Below are 15,321 nucleotides of genomic sequence, written 5' to 3' on the forward strand. Positions count from 1 at the left end.
AAAAACTCAATCATGAGCACCAGTGTATGTTTTAAAGAGGCACATTAGCGAGTCTCCAATTCCCACTTCTGCCACTCTTAATCTGAACAATCAGAAAGAAATCAGTGGGTGAAAGGAATACTTTGTCCTCTGAAATGCTGGGAATCCTAAAGATACTAGAACTCACTGGTAAATAAACCAAGAATTAAGAAATCCCTAAAGCAATAGAAGGCAAAGGAGAAGATAATCTTTTCACTTTTAGCCTGGGTGCTAGAGTGCTATGAAAATGTGTGGGAATTTTATTTGTTTTAACAAGGCCTGTTTGTTGCTTGGTTAATTAAGAGTCCCACACTGTAAGGTGCTTAGGGGTGCAGGAAAGAGCCCTAGAGATAAAAATATATTAAGAAATTCAATTAAAGATATACTTCAGTGGGTTCAAGTCATAGCAGCACCACCACCACCCATTTCCAACTTGCTGCATTTTTATTTTTATCATATTGCTAGTGAGTGTTGTGAATATTATTTAAATAGACTACCTTTAGTCAGCAAGAAGCAGCTCAAAAGTGGCCATGAATGTAAGAAGGAATTTTTTCCCCTATGCTCTTCCAAACACCACACACACTACATACTTCTGCAGAAGAAAGCAATATAGCAATGATGTGGAGAAAGCCTGGACTCTGTAGTCAGAAAAACCTGAGTTTAAAGCCTGTTCAATCCCAACACTTATTAGATGTACCATATGGATGAGTTATTTAACTTTTCTGGGCCTTAACTCATCTTCAACATGTGCATAATAATACCTATTAAAAGGGATGTATGGGAATAATGAATATAGAGAACCTAACTTGGATTGTGACACATAGAAGGTGCTCAATAAATATCAATTCCCTTCCTGAGGTTTCTAGAGCCTCAGCTGCTGGATGGTCTGCCCTTGGCTTATTTCTTCCTATACTATTTAGTTTGCTACTTCCTCTGCCTGGCAGATTTTGCAACTAATTCTCACACTAGAAGATATTCAACGCCTTTGATTATCTTATTAAATGAATATTTGATAAACACCTCTGTGCATAATAAGCTGTGTTAGGGCCGGGATTAGATACAAAGGTGTATCAGGTATCAACCTTACCTGAAGAAACTTTATAATGAGGGAAACCAAATTTGTAATACAAAGTAGAGAGTGATGCATCATTTTTAAAAAATGTAGATAAATGTAACTCAAGGAAATGAGAGACTACTTCCATCTGGGACAAGCAGGGAAGCCTTCTTGGAAGAGGTGCCACATAAACTAGGCTTTCAGGATAAACGGTTTAGAGCTGTGAATATGGGTAAAGGGTATTCTAAACAAAGTTATTGCTGGAAAGGGACAGATGCAGAAAAGCAAAGGTTTTTAGAGAGAATGCTGAATAGCTTCATATGTCTGGGGTTTGGAATGAGAGAAGCAGAGAAAAGACAAAGCTGAAAGGCAGCTTGGCATCACACTGCAGAGGACCTTTGGGGCCATGCTAACATATCTGGATTTTATCAGAAGACAGTGGGGAGTCAGTGAAGGTCTCCAAGCAGGGAAGCGATAGAGCGATAGGAGCCGAGCCCTCTTCGTCTGCTGCTCAACGTGTGCAGCCTGGGCCTCCCTCACTAAGGGTCACGTGGTCTCGCTGTCTAGCCTATGTGGCAGCAGCTCCTTCCAACAACCCTGAGTCGAATTTTTACTATTTCCACTTCAAAGTGTGCACTGCCTTTTCAGTGTACTCGTAAGTTTTCTTTTCCTGTCTGAATTCATTGACGGAATTTATGCTGAAATCATAAATGACTGGCATGCTCTAACCCAAAGAAGGCACAAGCCTTTCACAACACGGGTTATGATTTCTGCCACTTATCCACGTTTCTGTTGATAGCATTATAATCACTTATCTTCCCCCAGGAGAGTGACCATTCAGAATTTATCATTACAGGTTTACAATTTTATAAAAACAGCAAGGAAACTTTTCAGGCATACTAACAGATAGTTTTCAAGAGGAGATATGAGATCATGAACACTTTTCAGAATGAGAGGGAGAAATGTTACCCCGGGGAGGGGGGAACAACCACCACTTAATCAGGTTCTTAAAACCTTGCTATCAGCCTGAGTTCCCATAAACCTACAGATGCAATATATCCGGCATATTCCAAATACATCATGCATTGGAAGTCATTTGTTTAGTTATCAGTTTCTTCTTCTAAACAATTCAATTTGGTTTGATTGACCTATACCACCATGTCACGTATTCATCTTAGCAGGAAAAAAAAAATGCCAGTGAAATACAGGAATGGAGAGGGATAAAAAGGACATAAGCACAGAGAAAAGCAACTGAGGAGGATGCAGAAAAAGACACAGACCAAATCCATGCTGTTGGACAGAATAGATGCTCTGCCTGATTAAGAATATACACAGCATAATGCCAATCGTGGTGGAATGAATTACCAGAACTAATTAAAGGTATTGAGAGCCCACTGTGGGCTAAGTGCAAAGGATACAAAGGTGAATAAGTTAAGGCCCCTGCTCTTAACCAGCTCCTAGTTTAGATGAAGAGAATGTTAACTATACAAATAATTAAAATGCAGTGTGCTGAAATGGTATCAGAAGTAGAAGCTGTTGAAAAAAGCTTTGAGAGCACCACCAGAGAGGGGAAGCTTGTTCTTGAGAAGCATGCTATTTGTGTGCATTTAGGTAAGTCATTGAACCTCTCTGAGCCACATTTCTAAAATCGATTATACTTATCTGGCTGCCTACATCTTAAGCTTGGTTTTGAGAGTAAATGCAATCATGGTGGAAAATTCGTTCAGTCAGCTGAAGTTCTATACCAAGGGACAGGACAGACACTCCCTCCGATGGAGCAGATGCGTGTTTAGTGCTTGCTTTGTGCACTGACCCCTCTGGCTGCTTCCTTCCCATCCCTCCACCATCCCACACCTTAGCACAATATGTGGCTTCCTACAGTATGCTGAGACAGAAACACACAAACCTGGAAAATTATATGAAACACTCACCAAACTCAGGTGGGTTCCATCTTTGAAGTTCATAGAAAGCAGCAGGATGAGGACTCTCGGCGCCCCGGAAAAGCTTCTGCTGGATTTGGAAGCCCTTTTCCGGCCCTAGCCCTTTCCTTAGCCTCATCCTTCTTGTCTCGCTGCATCAGCACTTTCTCCGGCCCTTTCCCTGCCTACTTTTCACTACCTGTTAGGTTTTTCTGTTTTCTCTGCTTTTCTCCCTCTCCATATTTGGGAATTAGCACTTCTCCCGCTTGGGAACAGAGTAGTTTCTCAGATCTCCTGGATGATGGTGGTGAGGAACAGTGGAGAGCGGGGAGCTGTCTCAGGAGGCCGGTGAACATCTGAAGCCATCTCTAAAGAGCCTCCTTCCAGGCCGACCGGATCTCTCTCTTCCCCATTCCCACCCCTCCCCAGGCCCCACCCACACCCCCGACATACTCTCAAGCACTCCTCTCTCCCTTCCCCTAGGTCCCTTCACTCAGCCTTCCCCCGCCCCCCCGTCCCGCTTCTCTTTTCTTCGGATAAACAGTTCTCTCTCAAGCCCTTTCTTCTCCGCCGACCTGAGCCCAGGTCCCACTTCTCTTTTCAGTCTCACTTCCGCCCGGGGCCTCCACATCCCCGCGCCACCCTCTCTGGGCCCCAGCGATCCCTTCTCTCCCTTCCCCGGCTGCCTCTCGAGTGCGCTGGGAAGATTTGCCAGGTTCTCGGGGAACTCCAGGGCCCCGGAGGCCCCGCAGCTCCCTGCTCTGCTCAGCAGCCGGTGACCTCACTGGATTTGGCGCAAGTGATTGGCTCCTCCTGCGCCCTACGGCGGGAGCTCCCGAAAGGATGGGGCTTGGCTGGTTTCTTTGTCCCTCCGCCCTTACAGCCGCGGTCCTTAACGGAAGGGTTTGGGCTACCTTGAGAGAGGAGAGGTGGTGATGAGGCCCTGGATGTGAGCCAGAAAAGAGTGCAGAATCAGTGACAGAAACGGAGGGCCGCGGACTGGGAGTGGAGTAGGGAGACTTTAAGAATTTGTGTACCCATTAGAAGATAATCATCTGTTACGGGAAGTCTGGGGCAATTTTCTGCCCTAACAATGATCACTTTTTTCAACTGATGGCGGGGGTGGTGGTCTCACCTTGTAACAAAGAGAGCTTGGGCTTGGAATCAGGCAGCTGATTTTCAGTTCTTCTACTTGCATGGCCTTGGGCAAGTCACTTCATTATGTTTCCACTCTGCAAAATAGGAGTGATAATGCCAGCCTAGTTACGTCACAAGTTTATTACAAGGATTAAATATGAAAGTATTTCATAATTATTAAACCTGTGACTATTTTAATGACTACTAGGTTGTAGAAGAAAGAATCCTGGATAAGGAGTGAAAAATCTTTGGTTCTCTTACATTTTTCTGTAGTGACCTTCGTCAAGTCACTTTTAGTCTTTATGGACTTCATTTCCTCATCCGTGAAGAGGGATAATTGGACCAGATGATCTCTAAGATCTCTTTTGGCTTTACCGTTATATGATACACAGATAAAACTTAGCATCCTTCTTTAATTCACTCCTTCACAGGAGAAGTTCACTTCCTTTTTCAGGACTCTAGTTAATTTCTCCCCTTTTTGAGAAACCCGCCTTCTCTTAGGTATCCTGATGAATCTTCTTTTCTTAAGCACCTCGCCTCTCCCCTACCCTCAACAATAGAAGTACAGACCTCAAACTGTAGCAGTATATATGTAGGGTTCATCCTTGATGGAGATTCTCTCCCCAGGCTACTGGCAGGAGCAGGATATGGAGCTGGGAACTCTGGCTCCACTGGACGAGGCCCTCAGCTCCACAGTCTGGAGCAGTCCCGACATGCTGGCCAGTCAAGGTGAGACTTCAGGCCCCCTCATCTCAGTGTCCCTCAGTTCCCTCACCCATTCTCATCATCTCTCACTCATGCTGCCTCCACCTTATGTTCTCACTCCCCTCATTACCACACAACTTTCTCCTTCCCATTTGATATTTTATTTCTTAATTCTACACCACCAACTTCTCTTGCACCTACTCCATCATCCCTTACTCCAGTCCAGAGACCTCTGTACCCCCTCTACCTCTTTCCAAAAATAAAATGATTCCAGGGGAGTGTATTACTCAGAAGAAACAGGAAAGACACATCAAGGTAGAATTCTTCAAAGGGAATCTGGGACAAAGGGATCATTAGTCAAAAATTGGAGTATGGCTAGCAGTAAATGAAAAGTTTCCCAAATGTTTTGTGGACTATACCACTTCCAAATGTATTCAGCCAGCTCAGTCACTGGCACATTAATCTCAAAAATCACAGCTTGAATTCTCATGTTAGTCAGTTGCTTGAGAAGTATTCTAATGAAAAGAACACTGCATTCAGAGCCACCAGAACTAAGTTCTAGACCTGACTAGAATTGCTGAAGCAGAATGATCATAGGCAATCATTTCACCTCCATTGCCTCATTGTCTACACCTTTAAAATGAGGAAATTGGATTACATGATCCCTGAGACCCCCTCAGTTCTGAATTTTATGATTCAAAACACTCTAGCTAGGTGATTGGAGACAATCCTGAATGAACCGTTGATACTTGGTATCTATTCCAGCACATGCCACTCACTCTTCAGCCTCTTCTCTGCTAGCAATGCTCATTGTATATTTCTCGGAAATGGCGTTCTGGTGACCAAGAAAGAAAGGAATAGGCAGACAGGATAGGATGCAGTCAGCACTGGAGGGACCCAGGGGTTGTTTTTAAAGTGTTCAATAAGAGGAGTATAGGAGGTTGTTCTCTTGGTTTTCAGTTCAGAAATAAACAATACTGGTTAAATAATTTAGTGCTGTAGAACAAATTTTGTGGGTGTTTCAGAATCAGAGCTGGAAGTTTTTTATGTTTTGTTTTGTTTTTCTTTTGTTTTGTTTTTTTTGTTTTGCTAGTTCTGTAGAGCTTTCTGGGTCACAAAAAATTAGTTCTGAAGACTAGGGAATCAATATGGGGAATCAGACATCCATGGAATGGGGAATATGGAAAAATGTTGGGCAGAGGAAGCACATGTTACCATGTCTGAAGGGCTTACAGCAAGGCCTGCCAGAAGTTTGCTTGGGATTCAAATGGCACACCCATAAGATATCTTATGAGACCGTTTCTTTAGTTGACTAAGGAGAGAGGAAAATATATTTGCATCACATTGAAGGGAAAATCCCTAATCCTTTACCCTTAAAAAGAGTATCAGGTTGATGATTTGGGTCTGTGTGTTGGGAGGTGGGTGGTACTGATACTGAAACAAATATGTGAAGGGAGTTGGTGTCTGAAGGGAAGGTATTACTGGAAGAATTGAAAAGTCTTTGTCAACATGTTTCTGTTTTTATTTACTTATTTTTGTTTGTTTTACAGTTTTATCAGCTATACATTGTGTAAATGAACGTAAAGTGAGAGAACTGGTTTGGTCTCTTCCCCTTTTGACTTTCAGGATTATTAGTCACAACCACTTCTCCTGTTCTTGCTCTTACATGCAGGTGGTGGCAGGAAGGCAAAACATAGAGTGACAGATTTGTATGTGTGTTTTCAAAGGTGAATGGTAGAACCCTATCCGAAAAGATACATATGCAGTGGTATATGCAGATTTGGGGCACCCTTATTCCTCTGTATGTGGCCCTTTCGGTTCATTCAGCAAACTTTCAAGTAAATATATGTTTTCTGTATATTCAAAGCCAGAAGAAATAAGGTCTCCCCCGCCCCATCACCACCTCTGTTTCTCCAAGAAGCCTTAAGAGTACACAGAGTCTTGGGTCTTAGAGGGTCTGAATTAGGTGAAGTAGACATTGGCCCAGAAATGGGTGGAGGTGGTAGGGATTCCTCATGAACGGACCCTACTCTCCTTCTGCAGACAGTCAGCCTTGGACATCTGATGAAACCGTGGTGGCTGGTGGCACCGTGGTGCTCAAGTGCCAAGTGAAAGACCATGAAGACTCATCCCTGCAGTGGTCTAACCCTGCCCAGCAGACTCTCTACTTTGGGGAAAAGAGAGGTATGCCCCATGTGTTATCTCTTTGGGAACCACAGGCTCACGAAGGGATCTGTGGAGCCCAAGAGAGATATGCCTGTGATCCAGAGGCTGGGAAATGTGGAGATGTGTTGTTTAAGGAAGTAACAAACCATAGTCTCTTCAAATGGTTCCAGAGAAATGTCAGTATTACAGTTCTAGGCCACACGTGGGATTATAGGGTCCTGGAGTGACTTCTCAGGCCAAGTTGATATCAGTGCTGGCCTAGGTATCTCACAAAGAAGCCCACAAGACCCATCCTACTTCTCCTAATATATTAGGCCACTGTGCCTAATGGGCCAGAAAAGTGACTGAATGACCTAAAGATTGCTCACATTCAAGGCCAGCTTCCCTCTCCTCCCAGTCCTACCACACTAGGGCAGGCCAAGGAGCAGGCCTGGAAATAGAAGGTGAACATAAAAAGTGCTATAAAAGCCTGGCTTCCAATTCTCCCTCTTACCCCCAGCCCTTCGAGATAATCGGATCCAGCTGGTTCGGTCTACTCCCCACGAGCTCAGCATCAGCATCAGCAATGTGGCTCTGGCAGACGAGGGCGAGTACACCTGCTCAATCTTCACCATGCCTGTGCGAACTGCCAAGTCCCTCGTCACTGTGCTCGGTGAGGCTCCCAAACCCCAGTGTCTCTGCAGCATGCTGCCTTGCAAACATGACTCTCTAGGTTGGCTCCTGAAGCAGCCTGCAGCCAGGCACGTCTCCAAGCTTTCTGGCGATGTTCAACCTGTTTCCTTGCAATGGGATAAAATGCAAAGGACACTGGGTTCTAACCCTTCCTCCTCTCCTCTACTGTTTTATTTTAAAAATGTCTTACTCTCTTTGACCTTGAATTTCCTGGCTCCTAAAAGAAGGATGATCATGTCTAGTTCATCTACCTCTCAAGAATTCTGTGAAGGAACTATGAGATGTGCATGCATGTCTAATTAATAATTTCCATAACAAGTTATCTCTGTTGCTTACATGCTGTCATCTTCACCCTATATTTCAATTTCATTCTTTGCTTCCCTGAGCCTCACACTATTTCTGTGGCCCCCAATTGTGCAATGGGGCGTTGGGCATTGCCACCTGTTCCAGGTATGGTATGTCTTCCTAGTACATGCCTTCCCCAGGTCTTCCCTCATGGGCCTTAAGGAGAAGATACAAAGAGAAAGATTTTTTTTCCTAGTTTTCTCCCACCCATCTAAAAGCAAAGTAGAACCCAGGTATCCTGACCTGCAGGATGTCTTCTTAGCAGGGAGAGCTTAAGGTATGACCTCATGGTGCCTCTCCTTCCTATCCTGGCCATCCCCTATCCATGGCAGGAATTCCGCAGAAGCCCATAATCTCTGGATACAAGTCATCATTACGGGAAAAAGAGACAACCACCCTAAACTGTCAGTCATCTGGGAGCAAACCTGCAGCCAAGCTCAGCTGGAGGAAGGGTGACCAAGAACTCCACGGTCAGTAGTCCGGGGATTACAGAAAGGGACGGGGGGAGGGGAGGAAGCATAGAGACAGAGAGAAATATATGTCTGTGTATGTGCACATAAGGCATGGCGTAATGCAGAGCAGGAGAAAGAGAGTGACAGATATTTTGTGTATACTTGTGTGTGCGCTAGGGCCCATATTCTCTCTGTGTGTACATATCCATTTCACAACTTTCTAAGTTTGAGTTGAGCGTCACCATCTGTATGTCTACATTGGGGCCCACACTATGTATGTTTGGGCTCACTCTGTCTCTGTGTGTGTATGTTTCTGTGTCTGTGCTCTAGGAGAACCAACCCGGATACAGGAAGATCCCAATGGTAAAACCTTCACCGTGAGCAGCTCAGTGACATTCCAGGTTACCCGGGAGGATGATGGGGCCAATGTCGTGTGCTCTGTGAACCATGAATCTCTGCAGGGAGCCGACAGATCCACCTCACAGCGCATTGAAGTATTATGTATGCCATGGGCTTGGGGTTTAAAAGGGATCCAGTATGAGGTGGGCATTGGGGGAAAGGGAAGCACGGGTGACTGTACATGAAGCAATATGCAAAGAAATGAGAGGCGGCAGGACCAGCCCAGAGCTTGGCAAACATTTTTCTGTAAAGGACCCAGTTGGTAAATATTTAGGTCTTGAGATCATAGGGTTGCTGTCTCAATTACTTAACACTGCTGTTGTGTTAAGCAATCATAGACATTATGTAAACAAAAGAGCATGGATGTGTTCCAATAAAACTTTATTTACAAAAGCGTGCATCTGGTAGGATTTGGCCCGTGAGCTGAGTTTATCAATGCCTGGACTAGGCCAGTGTTAGGCAGCTAGGTGTTAAATTGTAGTGGCTAGTGTAGCAAATCAGCAGACAGAAGACAAGTTCTAGTCTGCACTCCACTTGCTAGCTGTGTGATGTTAAGAAGATTGCTTTACAGCCACTGAGCCTGATTCTTTATTTGCTAAATGAGTAGGCTAAATGTGAGGATCACTAAGGCTTTGTTCCTGGTCTGACATTCCATGATTTCAAGAAAATATGGGTGGTAGGAAAGCACAATTTCTCTGGTATCAATAATCTCAGACCTTCTTCTAACAGAATTCACCTATCTGACCCAGCTCCATGACTTTTCTGGGGGTAATGACCCAAAATGGCCACGGCAACTATCCCTATCCCTAACCTTTCCCAGGATCCTCATCCCTCATGAAGTCTGCCTTGAATAGGGATGGGAATTTTTCTTCCTCATCTGAGGAAATTTGGATTTTTTCAAAAAAGAACTTTTCTGAGTATGTGTGTGGGGGATCTAAGTGGAAAAGGAAAACAAAGTACAAAGGCAGAAGATAAAGAGCTATAAAATAACACATCTCTTGTCCTAACTTATTGAAAGTCTGGGCATTTTTTTCTAAAATGACTAAAGCCCTTTATCTCTTTTTTATGGGACACCCAGCTTGATTGCTTTTCCTCATTTTAATGCTATTAAATCAGTTGCTAGACTCTTCATTAAAACTCTACCATCTGACGGGTTTGGGGTGGTATCACTTTCCACTTAGTGGGCTCTCAGTCTCTTTCAGAAGTTCAAAAAGTACAGTGGAGGCAGACGTCCTGGGTTGTAGCTCTACTGCCCCAAATTATTAGCTGTGTTAACTTTGGCCAAAGCATTTAATCTCTTTGTGGTGCTTGTTTACTTCAGTGAACTACTGTGAGGATAAATGAAACAATACATATGAAAGAAACATCAAAGTTCTATATTGTTTTATGCTATTTCCCTAATTATTATTCCTGAGCGGCAGGCTCCTGGCCTTAGTCTCTGTCTCCTGGTCTGAGCCACAAAGCCTCCTCTGTTAGGTACCAGACCATCTGGCGATTACTCTCCAGGGACCCTTTTGGCCAAACTGTGATCAGCACGCAGTCAAAAAAATGCTCTAGTCCAGGCCCATGCTAGAGGTTTCTATGGCCGTCGGGCCCCGGAACACCCATTCTCTCACCTGGCCTGTTTCTCTTTGTCCTGTTGCATTGAACTGAACCTCCTTCACCTTCGTTAACTGATTGTTAAGGTTGGCTCTCTCCTTGGGGGAAGCTCGTGCTCTTTATCTGTTGTTCTAAACCAGCATCTGGTAGTATTGTTCTAAGCGGCCATCTGGACCTAGCTTCCTAAGCAGCCCTTTGGCATCAATGGCAGATGCTATTATTCTTTCACGGAGCCCATCTATACTGTGTCACTGCCTTTTTGCAGCCAAAATATGACCCCCATCTCTCCCTGTTTCGAAGCCCTCACTTCAGTTTTGGACTGACCATTAAAAATATTCTGTGTTTAAGGGTTGTTTCCCATTCTAAGCTCCCTTGCAGAGCAGAGAGGCCTGATAGGTTTTGAGCTCAGTAAATGATCAAGCTCAGGCTTATTTGTTCTGTCAAAAATATGTATTAAGTCCCATCTATGTGCTCAGCATTTTTTGCTAGGCATGGTTAAACCACTTATCCCCTTTCTTAGGTCTCTGTTAAGTCTCCCCTTGGGTACCCACTGAGGACAGAGCTTCCGGAATCCTATCACTACAAGGTTGCAACACAATGAGTCCCTCACATATTCAGTAGCAATAGTAGTCTTTGTTCACAGGAAGTAAAGGGAGGAAGGTCTTTGTTAAAAGCTCCTTAGGCTCTTGAGGCATTTGTGGTAGAAACCATAGTGCATAACTGAGTGATTTCAAAATATATATGAGAGTAGGTGATCTCCTAAACAGTATGGTGAGTTTTGCATTGACACCATTTCCTTCTCCGCAGACACACCGACAGCAGTGATTCGGACAGATCCTGTGCTTCCCCGGGAGGGCAAGAGGTTGTCGCTACTCTGTGAGGGTCGCGGCAACCCCGTGTAAGAAGATCAGCTTCCTAGACCCTGATACCCCTTGGAGCTCTCAGAGTGTTGTCTTCACTTGCAGGCTTCCTATCTAATGTGCTGTCCCAGCCTTCCTCTTCCCTGCCACTGTCTAACAATGCCCATCCTCTGATTGTTTCTCCTGCAAAGGCAGCAGGCATGGTGGTGGGGAGTGCATTCCCTGGCTGAGCCCTTGGGGTTCCCATCATGAACCAATTTGCAGCAATATACAAGTTAGAAAATGTCCACCCTCCCCAAAATGAAGCTGAGCTTTCACCCTCCCCTTGCTCTGAGCAGCTCAGCCTCTGTGCCTCTCTAACTTCTTGAGCCCTCGTCAAACTTTCCTTGATTTCCCCTGCTCCAGTTTTTTCTTGCCTTCCTTTAGCTCCCAGTCCTGTTCTCTCCTGAACACTTCTGATTTCTCTACCTCAACAGTCCCCAGCAGTACCTATGGGAGAAGGAGGGCAGCGTGCCACCCCTGAAGATAACCCAGGAGAGTGCCCTCATCTTCCCCCTTCTCAACAAGAGCGACAGCGGCACCTACGGCTGCACAGCCACCAGCAACATGGGCAGCTACAAGGCCTACTACACGCTCAATGTGAACGGTGAGCCTCCTCGGTTCTCCTCACTGCAGCATCTACCCTCACTCCTCTCCTTTCCATTCCACTTCCCAATTTCATCTCTATACCATGACTGGGAGTGGAGTAAAGGACAAACAGCCCACCAGTGGTGGCCTGGGGACTTAGGCCCTAGGTCCACTCTGGAATGTATAATAAGGAAAAATCAATAGAAGGGTGGGCTCCCCTCTGCCTTTGTTCAGCAGTGTGGCATAAGTGACAGTGTCCTCCAACCCCTGCACTCACCTACAATAAGAATAATAGTGCTGTGTTTAGAGGCCCCAGACCTCTCGAGTGCAGGTGTAGAGGCATTTGCCTTTCTAGTGGGCTCTTCTCAGAGCTGCTTCTCCCGGCACTAGGTTTGGGATGCACACGATTGCAGTCACTTCCTTTTCTGCAGACCTTGGACGCACTCTTCTGGGTCCAGGCTGAAAATAGAGATAAGCTTGAACTCTGCTGCGAGTCAGAATCTTTACTCAGATGCCATATCTTCTAGGAGGACTAGGTGATTTTCCTTCTCTGAAGTTCTTCCCAAAACTGTGATAACAAAATTAGCTTCAGGAGAAGTAATGGGCTAGCACAGAGTCTCCTTTGTGAAGAGTTGACAAGGGATTTTTTAAAGATCCAAAAGGCAGTGGGGTCCTGCTAGAACGTCTCATAAGCCTCTTCTTCCAATAGGGAAAATGCACTAGTCAGGGGCATGTCAGAGGCTCCCCTACGTGGAATGTCACTAAAGTAGTGGGGGGATACCAGCCCGGCCTCCCAAGGTTAACAGGCCTGAGTTCATGGAACCAGACTCTCTTAATTGGTGATTCTGACCTCAGCATGTGGGGGCTGCCTCGGCACAACAATTGAGGCTATTGTAGGACTCCTGGAGCAACTCCAAAGCACTGAGGTCTGGTCACTCTACCTGAACCTCTCCAGGCCAACTCTGACAGTGGTTGGCATTAAGAGAAGGAGCCACACCTCCCCAAAGTCCCTGTGCCCTTGTGATTGGTACCTTGCTCATCAACATCTGTCCTGTGGTAAAAAACCCAGAGGATGCGGTTGGCCTTCATCTGCATCCAGTACTGACCCCTGGTGGTAGAATCAGTTGTTGCATCTTCTTCCAGGAATATCCTAAGCAGTCTTGACTCCTCCCTGCCTGCCTGGACTGAAATTAAGTTTAGTTCTACCTAGAGACAGGTGCCTGTGAGTGATGCCCCAGAGGTCTGTCTGGTCATGGGAACCTGTGATTTTCTAAGGAATTTCCATTTCCATGGCCTCTGGAATAATTAGCCAAGATTAACTTTCCATGTGGACTGTGTCTCACATATCTCCCAGGGACAGTGAGTAAACTCTCTCAGATTCCTCCAAATTGCACCATCATACCCACCCCATAATATCATGGAGCCCCCAGACCCATTCTTCCATTCCTCCTAAGCAAAGCACAAGGAACTAGAGCATAAATGTTTTCTTTTCAAGTGAAACATAGACAGGCAAGGAGCTAAAACGCTGGCCCAGTCAAGCTTGAGGAGACATAAGGTAGGAGAGGCAACATATATAAGGACTCAATGAGGCATCAAGACTCAAGCTGAGTCTACAGAAAAGCAGTAGCTCTCCCATGGGCGGGAGAGCTATATTTATGACTATGATAATTTTGTATACCTCGCTGGGTCTCTGAGTGTGGCTGGTGCTGGACTTGCCACACCTGGCCCAGTCTATACTGTGGGAATCTGTCTTTGGTAAATGTGGCTAAATTCTCTAAATCTGATGGCTAAGACGTGAGCCATCCCTGGAACAAGCAGTTTAGGCTTTGTCCTTCATATAAACCTTTGGATGGTGGAAAAATAAAGGTGGAGTCCCAGATCTCCTATTGGAGTAGGCTAGAGAATTGGGGGTTTAATGGAATGCCAAACTCCCCTGCCAAACACTTTACTTTATCCAGGGGACCGCTGTCTATCCTCTCTTATAGGTTCTGTCAAAGTGCTTAATCCTTGAGCCCATCATGTTTTCATTGCTCCTTCCTTACCCAATCTCAGAGCAGTGGGTAAATAGGCTGAAAAGTCCCCGAGAGAAGCCATCTCAGAATAGCAAGCTGACTGGAGGCTGAGAGGCCATGGCAGCTAGTGAAGGAAACCCAGAAATTTGAGTAAAGAAAAGAAAAAAGAAAAGAAAAGAAAAGAGAACAAGATAAGATAAGCATTAAAATGATGACATTTGACCACAGTCAAACTTCAGTGTCAAGAACTCAACTTAGAGGCTTGGGTGTGATCAGAAGATGTATTTGCACATGCATGCATCAGTTTGTTTTAACCATTAATAACTAGGCACTGTGCAAGAAACTGGAGTACAAAATAAGGCGTATCCTCATATTTTGAATGACGCCGCTCCATTGTCCGTTCTCTGCAATGTAAAACTATCACAGTCAAAAGCACTGCGGGATAAGGGTTCTTTGCAGATCTGACTGTGTGAATCCCCACTCCCTCCAGACCCCAGTCCGGTGCTCTCATCCTCCAGCACATACCATGCCATCATCGGCGGGATTGTGGCTTTCATCGTCTTCCTGCTGCTCATCCTGCTCATCCTCCTTGGCCACTACCTGATCCGGCACAAAGGTCAGAGACAAGTGGGAGTCATCCGGAGAACTGGGGAGGATCCGGAGAACTGGGGAGGAGTGGGGGGGGGGGTAGGCGGGGAGGGACCTCAGAGCCTCCGCCTCTTGGAGTGTCTGAGAAAGAAACATAATGCTGCCAACCCTTCGGTAACTGAGCACCACAAACCCCTCAGTAAAGCAACTCACTTGGTGACAATCCAAGGAAAAAAACCTTCCCACTCAGCTGCAGCTCTCATGCTGCTTGGCCTCCCGGGTCTCCTGCCATAAGGCAGAAAGCTCCCTGGACCTCTGCATCTCTACTCCGTTTCGCAGTTCTTTTTCTGTTTAGCCTGAGTTCCTTCGATCTCCTTACCTCCTGTCCCCACACCGGTGCTTTGCTTTTCTCTCTGCTGTTTACCTTCCCTCCTTTATCCATACCACCACCCTACCCCCTCTTCTCACACGCCTTTCTCTAAAACTCCCTCCAGCCCCTTTTGGTAGTACTTCTGGCTAGAAGCCTGACTGCACAGGTTGGTCAAATGCTAGCCGATCTCAAACATCTTGCCCACAAAGCTTGCATAGCAGTTTCTCCATCTCCACCTTTCTTACGCACGCCCTCCGTCTCTTTTTCACACACACTCGTGCACACAGACACACACTTTTGTTTTTGCCTATTATTACAGATGGGATTTTAATTAAGGGCAGGATTCATTAATTCTTGGGGGGTGTGGTCAAGGAGGGATGCTGGAAGCCAAATGCAAA

The 15,321-nt window shown here is 45.5% G+C and overlaps 2 protein-coding genes across 4 annotated transcripts in view; one reads left to right on the forward strand and one right to left on the reverse strand.

Annotated features, from left to right (window-relative positions):
• The window catches only part of AIM2 (absent in melanoma 2), a 140,854-nt gene extending 137,774 nt beyond the window's left edge, over positions 1 to 3,080 (reverse strand). Inside the window, exon 1 of the mRNA XM_004474249.4 lies at positions 3,004 to 3,080. The gene's annotated coding sequence lies outside the window, so the exon portion shown is untranslated. The remainder of the gene's footprint in view (positions 1 to 3,003) is intronic.
• CADM3 (cell adhesion molecule 3) overlaps positions 1 to 15,321 on the forward strand; it is a 30,645-nt gene that overhangs the window by 12,894 nt on the left and 2,430 nt on the right. For 2 of the 3 annotated variants that reach the window (XM_004474247.5, XM_071207495.1), the window contains 8 exons: positions 4,756 to 4,857; positions 6,877 to 7,017; positions 7,499 to 7,651; positions 8,349 to 8,486; positions 8,799 to 8,969; positions 11,274 to 11,364; positions 11,803 to 11,972; positions 14,456 to 14,581. In XM_004474247.5, coding sequence (XP_004474304.1) covers positions 4,756 to 4,857; positions 6,877 to 7,017; positions 7,499 to 7,651; positions 8,349 to 8,486; positions 8,799 to 8,969; positions 11,274 to 11,364; positions 11,803 to 11,972; positions 14,456 to 14,581 — 1,092 coding nt within the window. The remainder of the gene's footprint in view (positions 1 to 4,755; positions 4,858 to 6,876; positions 7,018 to 7,498; positions 7,652 to 8,348; positions 8,487 to 8,798; positions 8,970 to 11,273; positions 11,365 to 11,802; positions 11,973 to 14,455; positions 14,582 to 15,321) is intronic. The other variant, XM_004474248.5, reaches the window with a different exon arrangement.

The sequence above is a fragment of the Dasypus novemcinctus genome, chromosome 13 (assembly GCF_030445035.2).
Source record: "Dasypus novemcinctus isolate mDasNov1 chromosome 13, mDasNov1.1.hap2, whole genome shotgun sequence".
Taxonomy (NCBI): domain Eukaryota; kingdom Metazoa; phylum Chordata; class Mammalia; order Cingulata; family Dasypodidae; genus Dasypus; species Dasypus novemcinctus.